Consider the following 7,901-nt stretch of genomic DNA (forward strand, 5'->3'; position numbering starts at 1 on the left):
TGGCTTCATACAACACTTAAAAGATCTTTAAATAAATACGTTTTGAAATGTCTATGGGGGAAAATGCATTGGGATTCATTTCCTGGGCCTGGCGTCGTCATGAAAGGGGGCGGGACTGCGACGCTCTATATGGAGGTTGACCGTGGGTCAGCTAAGGTCAACTAAGGGTTTAAGGGGTTAAACAACTTCCAAATCAGCTGTGAGTTGGTTTTGGCAATAAATCATTGAATATTGAATATTACACGAATATTCTTTGATTACATGATCTGCCGTTGCTGTAAAATAAGTGTCCCGATGGAGTGAAAGAAGATGACGCAACATTCTATCATCTCAATGGCTCAATTAAGACATGCGAATCCTTTGACTCCTTCCAAACCGCTCTCAAAGGGCACCTATACGGACGGCTGCAACTCGAAACTGGTCCCCATAAAATCTGAATCCCCCACCCCACCCCCTTTTCCCCCTCACTGTATATATGTTTTTCTTCCCTTTCTACCTCCTCTATGACGATTTCCTGTTTTTAAGTGTATATTTGTACGTCTCTAAATGTTATGATGAATTGAACATGGTGGACCCTATTGTAAACAAGTGTAATGCTTTACGGTGTCGTCCACAGTTTAACAGTTTTTGTATTGAGTTGTGCGTGAAATGTACTGTAATTCTTCAATCTGTTAATAAATACTTCAATCAATCAAAAAAAACGTTGGCAACGGTTTCTTCGGTCAAGATCTCGACCAGCGAGAGAGAAGAGAGGCAGAGAGAGGGGAGAGAATGAGCCAATGTTGTTTTCGTCGACTAAAACTAAGACGAAAAATGTTCGTCGAAAACTAAATAAAAACTAAGCTATGATGACTACAACTGAGACTAAATACGCTGACAATTTCGTCAACAAATAAAAACTAGACTAAAATGTTAGGAAGGGACTAGTGGACAAAATAAGTCATTTTACAATTGGTTGCATGCTGAAAATAGCAGATCTGCGACGCGTTGTGAGCTTGTAGATCGGCTATTTTCAGCAAGTGTAAAAACAGTCATTACGACGGCATCAAGGCCCGCCAAAACACATTTTAGTCGACTAAATCAACTGTAGATTTAGTCAACTAAAATCTTATGATATTTAAAACTAGACTAACACTAAAACATTCCAGGTGACTAAAATGTGACTAAAACTATTCAAGAGACTATGACTAAAACTAAAATCAAAATTTGCTGCCAAAAACAACACTGGAATGAGCAAGTGATGGAGGAATTCAGAGGGAGATCAGAGAGAAGATAACACAATACATTTCAAAACAGTATTTTGTATTTGAAATAGCCTATACATATTTCAGAAATGTAGGCTACTGGCAATCCAGGCTGTCGACCAATGACAGAAATGACAAAATCAGAACAGATGATTGATCATGAGTGACAAAGGATTATGACAAAGGGTTTGAGTAACAATGGTAACAGTATTAAGGCTATGGATACTTACTAAATAGAAATGAAGTACAATGTGTTTTTATACAGATAGATATACAGGTGACTGCATGGTGTTGGTAAACTATACTTTATTAGGAGGAATTAGAAGAATATTTAAAGTTTTAATAGTGTATAGAATTATTGATAATGTGTGTTGTGTGATATTAACCGTGCATTTCAGTTTGTTTTGTTTTGTTTATTTTATTTTTAAAAACTTTATCACAGGCTATGGAGTTTCTCCAGTGACACTGCAATGGATGGCTTAAGTAAGTAAGTAAGTAAGTAAGTAGGCTAAATATGAAATGAGATTTTTGATATATATTGTTTTACATTATTACTACTGGCTATGGAGTTGCCATGTGGGACAGTAATGCATAGTATTGTGAATGGGTCTGTTCTGCCTCAAGAGTAGCCTGCATATAGTTAACATTTTAGAAATACTCAAATACCTCCTGCAAAGTATAGGCCTATATCCTTAATAGGTTAATGTCAATGGATATGATAACATGATGTATGTTTTTTCCCTTTTTTGTAGAGTTGTATAGGCTATCAGTGACATCACTGATTAGGGGCGGGATATAAACTTTCTTTCAACGTTCCCGACCCAAACACAAAACATGGGTTAAGGACCAAGGTTGATTCCAGTTTATTGGCTTAATAGTCAACTTTATAAGTATATAAACAGCTTACTAATACTTATACTGAGGTTGTAAACGTACATTGTCTGTGAATCAATACGCATTCCTAATCTAGGCTACAGTAGGCTACATGTGTGTATTGTGTAAAGGGCATTGCATGCAGCTCACCCGATCACGTAAGCCAGCACAGCTACTTGGAAGAGTCTAAACAGTATTCCAATCCTTCTGTTCTCGGCGATGACCAATTTCTCTGTTTTAAAATAAAAGAAATTGTGGAAATAGCCTCTCCAGCAACTGGAGCTCCAATAATCCATTCCTGCTGCGACAGTCAGGTCAGTGACTATGGGGATGATCGCCTGCACTGCAGGCTGCTAGAGAGGATCTCACACATCTATATTGGTTGACATTTCAACGCAACAGGCAAACCCACATGGCATGAAGTCACTGAGTCAGGCAGGCAGGGGTGAGGCCGGGGTCCATAAACCAGGGGTTCCCAAAGTGGGGTCCGGGGACGGTGGACCCCCAGGGGTGAGGCCGGGGTCCATAAACCAGTGGTTCCCAAAGTGGGGTCCGGGACGGTGGACCCCCAGGGGTGAGGCCGGGGTCCATAAACCACTAGCCCTGGTCCAGTGCTTACAGCTGCGAGACTCGCTCTACTCGCTGTAAGCACTGGACCAGGGCTAATAAACCACCAATGTGGAATGTTTTTTTGTTTTTTTTGATAACCCTGTTTTTAACCTTCTATGATTGATTATATGTTTTTAACCTTTAAATGTAGCACTCACTGGGATTCCCTGTGAATGAAAAGTGCAATACAAATACAATTAATTATTGTTATTATTAATGTGCTCTCTGACTCTAATTCCTTCGAGTAGGCTAGTAGGATAGCCAAGTGGAAATATGTATAGGTCTATAGGCCTATGTGTACATTACATTTTATTTAATTGTGTTATTTCAATGTTGGAGCGTCTCTCACACACACACACACACACACACACACACACACACACACACACACACACACACACACACACACACACACACACACACACACACACACGCGCGCGCGCGCGCGCACACACACACACACACACACACACACACACACACACACACACACACACACAGCCAGGGTAGAGAACAGGAAGGATATTGATGATATCGCTGTAAGTAACCGTATTTAATTACGGTCTAAATGGACATAATAGCAGTAGGCCTAACCTCAGCGATCCGCTAGAGGGCGGTGTTGTCCATGTTCTGCAAGGAGGATAAAAACTGCCATATGAAAAAAAGAAAAGAATAGATGAAATAACAAAGAAATACATATACAAATAAATAAATGTATTGTGTGTGTGTGTGTGTGTGTGTGTGTGTGTGTGTGTGTGTGTGTGTGTGTGTGTGTGTGTGTGTGTGTGTGTGTGTGTGTGTGTGTGTGTGTGTGTGTGTGTGTGTGTGTGTGTGTTTGCATGCGTATATGCATGCATGCATGATTTGTACGGCTCTAGCAGTGATTTTCAACCATTTTCATTTCAAGGGCCCCCTGCAGGTTTGACCTGAATTAGTCTACGGACCCCCATTTAATGGCATTTCTATCTCTGGGACCCCCCCAATGTATATTGTAAAATCAATGTTGATTTAACTCTGAGTGTACAAATGGGTGTACATTTGTACACTCTCAGAGTTACAGTCCCATGAGGGTCCATTTGGTTCCCAACTATCATTTAGCTGGGGACCACTGGCATACAGAACCTAATGCAAGTTGCCCATGAAGTCAGAAGCCAGTATTGAATGACACCATAAATGCCTTTTGGGAACGTTCACCCATTTGAACCACTCGTTTATAAGACGATTAAATTAAGTACCAATTTAAACTGTGGCTGTTTGGAAACAGACAATATGCAAGCTCACACAGGGTCCCATAGTGAAACGTTGTGAGCTTGTAGATCTAATGCAACCAATCAGGCAGAGAGGCATTGACCGAGGCACCGAGGAGGCCCCCTATAATGTGTCTGTATAGCCTATACACGTGTGTGTGTGTGTGTGTGTGTGTGTGTGTGTGTGTGTGTGTGTGTGTGTGTGTGTGTGTGTGTGTGTGTGTGTGTGTGTGTGAAATTAAATGAAATTAAATGATTACTATATTTACCCAGGGTATCTGGGCTAAGCTCAAGAACTTGTTTCCAGCCAGGCCCTGCTCATAGAACATTTCATCGTAGTGGTTCAATGCCTTGTTCAAGGGCACTTCAGCGGTGGTAATTTTAACGTGTCGGACCACTGATTCGAACTGGCGACCTTCCGGTATCAAGACCGCTCCGCAATCCGTTCGGGTGTGTGTGTGTGTGTGTGTGTGTGTGTGTGTGTGTGTGTGCGACTGTGCGTGCGTGCGTGCGTGCGTGCGTGCGTGCGTGAACACATTTTGTTGAAGCACTGGATCAGACTGCTGATCAGATAGATGTAGTTTTTGATGTACAGTGAGAGAGTGAGTATACAAGCATGTACTGTACAGTATGTTAGCCGAGGATAGAGGATAGAGGATAGAGGATATAGGGTAGAGGATAGAGGATAGAGGATAGAGGATAGAGGATATAGGGTAGAGGATAGAGGATAGAGGATAGAGGATAGAGGATATAGGGTAGAGGGTAGAGGGTAGAGGATAGAGGGTAGAGGACAGAGGGTAGAGGGTAGAGGATAGAGGGTAGAGGATAGAGGATAGAGGATAGAGGATAGAGGATATAGGGTAGAGGGTAGAGGGTAGAGGATAGAGGGTAGAGGGTAGAGGGTAGAGGATAGAGGGTAGAGGACAGAGGGTAGAGGATAGAGGATAGAGGACAGAGGACAGAGGACAGAGGACAGAGGGTAGAGGATAGAGGGTAGAGGATAAAGGGTAGAGGGTAGAGGATAGAGGGTAGAGGACAGAGGGTAGAGGATAGAGGATAGAGGACAGAGGACAGAGGACAGAGGGTAGAGGATAGAGGGTAGAGGGTAGAGGATAGAGGGTAGAGGGTAGAGGATAGAGGATAGAGGATAGAGGAAGACAAGAGAGACATACCGGTATAATATAAGTTACAACAGGGAGGAAAGATGTGTGACAGAGAGGAAAGAAGGCAGGTGTCCCTGGTGATTAACCTTGAGAGAGAGAGAGAGAGAGAGAGAGAGAGAGAGAGAGAGAGAGAGAGAGAGAGAGAGAGAGAGAGAGAGATTGTGACAGGACAGTGTTTGTGACTGGACATTCAAGCCAGGAGAGAGAGAGAGAGAGAGAGAGAGAGAGAGAGAGAGAGAGAGAGAGGGAGAAAGATTGTGACAGGACAGTGTTTGTGACTGGACATTCAAGCCAGGAGAGAGAGAGAGAGAGAGAGAGAGAGAGAGAGAGAGAGAGAGAGAGAGACAGAGAGAGAGAGAGAGAGAGAGAGAGAGAGAGAGAGAGAGAGAAAGATTGTGACAGGACAGTGTTTGTGACTGGACATTCAAGCCAGGAGAGAGAGAGAGAGAGAGAGAGAGAGAGAGAGAGAGAGAGAGAGAGGGTCATCGTCATCCGTGAGAGAAACAGATGCCGTGAGACAAGAGAAGACGACGACGTTTTGATAACAAACACATTGAGAGACTGCAGTTTGATAAGACCAAACACATTGAGAGACTGCAGTTTGATAAGAACAAACACATTGAGAGACTGCAGTTTGATAAGAACAAACACATTGAGAGACTGCAGTTTGATAAGAACAAACACATTGAGAGACTGCAGTTTGATAAGAACAAACACATTGAGAGACTGCAGTTTGATAAGAACAAACACATTGAGAGACTGCAGTTTGATAAGAACAAACACATTGAGAGACTGCAGTTTGATAAGAACAAACACATTGAGAGACTGCAGTTTCAGGAAGAAACGAAACATGGGTGAGTTGAAATGGGGATGGAGGTGGAGCTACATGTATGGATGGTATGGTAGGTCAGAATGATTCTCACTGAAATGTTGTGTAGTCCTACTATTCTTCAGTATAGGCCACGACCCCTCTACATTTAAGTAGTATCATGGTCAGTATCATGGTCAGTATCATGGTCAGTATCATGGTCAGTATCATGGTCAGTATCATGGTCAGTATCATGTCAGTATCATGGTCAGTATCATGACAGTATCATGGTCAGTATCATGTCAGTATCATGGTCAGTATCATGGTCAGTATCATGGTCAGTATCATGTCAGTATCATGGTCAGTTTCATGGTCAGTATCATGACAGTATCATGGTCAGTATCATGGTCAGTATCATGTCAGTATCATGTCAGTATCATGGTCAGTATCATGTCAGTATCATGTCAGTATCATGTCAGTATCATGGTCAGTATCATGGTCAGTATCATGTCAGTATCATGGTCAGTATCATGGTCAGTATCATGTCAGTATAATGGTCAGTATCATGGTCAGTATCATGTCAGTATCATGGTCAGTATCATGGTCAGTATCATGACAGTATCATGGTCAGTATCATGGTCAGTATCATGTCAGTATCATGGTCAGTATCATGTCAGTCACATGGTCAGTATCATGTCAGTATCATGGTCAGTATCATGTCAGTATCATGGTCAGTATCATGTTCAGTATCATGGTCAGTATAATGTCAGTATCATTGTCAGTATCATGGTCAGTATCATGTCAGTATCATGATCAGTATCATGTCAGTATCATGGTCAGTATCATGGTCAGTATCATGTCAGTATCATGGTCAGTATCATGTCAGTATCATGGTCAGTATCATGTCAGTATCATGGTCAGTATCATGTCAGTATCATGGTCAGTATCATGGTCAATATCATGTCAGTATCATGTCAGTATCATGGTCAGTATCATGTCAGTATCATGGTCAGTATCATGGTCAGTATCATGGTCAGTATCATGGTCAGTATCATGGTCAGTATCATGGTCAGTATCATGTCAGTATCATGGTCAGTATCATGTCAGTATCATGGTCAGTATCATGGTCAGTATCATGGTCAGTATCATGTCAGTATCATGTCAGTATCATGGTCAGTATCATGGTCAGTATCATGTCAGTATCATGTCAGTATCAGGGTCAGTATCATGTTCAGTATCATGGTCAGTATAATGTCAGTATCATGGTCAGTATCATTGTCAGTATCATGGTCAGTATCATGTCAGTATCATGGTCAGTATCATGTCAGTATCATGGTCAGTATCATGTCAGTATCATGGTCAGTATCATGTCAGTATCATGGTCAGTATCATGTCAGTATCATGGTCAGTATCATGTCAGTATCATGTCAGTATCATGGTCAGTATCATGGTCAGTATCATGTCAGTATCATGGTCAGTATCATGTCAGTATCATGGTCAGTATCATTGTCAGTATCATGGTCAGTATCATGTCAGTATCATGGTCAGTATCATGGTCAGTATCATGTCAGTATCATGGTCAGTATCATGGTCAGTATCATGGTCAGTATCATGGTCAGTATCATGTCAGTATCATGGTCAGTATCATGGTCAGTATCATGTCAGTATCATGGTCAGTATCATGGTCAGTATCATGTCAGTATCATGTCAGTATCATGGTCAGTATCATGGTCAGTATCATGGTCAGTATCATGTCAGTATAATGTCAGTATAATGTCAGTATCATGGTCAGTATCATGTCAGTATCATGTCAGTATCATGGTCAGTATCATGGTCAGTATCATGGTCAGTATCATGTTCAGTATAATGTCAGTGTCATGGTCAGTGTCATGACAGTATCATGGTCAGTACCATGTCAGTATCATGGTCAGTATCATGGTCAGTACCATGTCAGTAT

At 41.7% G+C, this 7,901-nt stretch overlaps 1 protein-coding gene across 1 annotated transcript in view; it reads right to left on the reverse strand.

Annotated features, from left to right (window-relative positions):
* p2rx5 (purinergic receptor P2X, ligand-gated ion channel, 5) overlaps nucleotides 1-2,453 on the reverse strand; it is a 42,518-nt gene extending 40,065 nt beyond the window's left edge. The window contains exon 1 of the mRNA XM_079507868.1: nucleotides 2,268-2,453. Coding sequence (XP_079363994.1) covers nucleotides 2,268-2,413 — 146 coding nt within the window. The 5' untranslated portion in view covers nucleotides 2,414-2,453. The remainder of the gene's footprint in view (nucleotides 1-2,267) is intronic.
* Between the last annotated feature and the right edge of the window lie 5,448 nt (nucleotides 2,454-7,901).

Source organism: Electrona antarctica (assembly GCF_951216825.1).
Source record: "Electrona antarctica genome assembly, chromosome: 8".
Classification (NCBI taxonomy): Eukaryota; Metazoa; Chordata; class Actinopteri; order Myctophiformes; family Myctophidae; genus Electrona; species Electrona antarctica.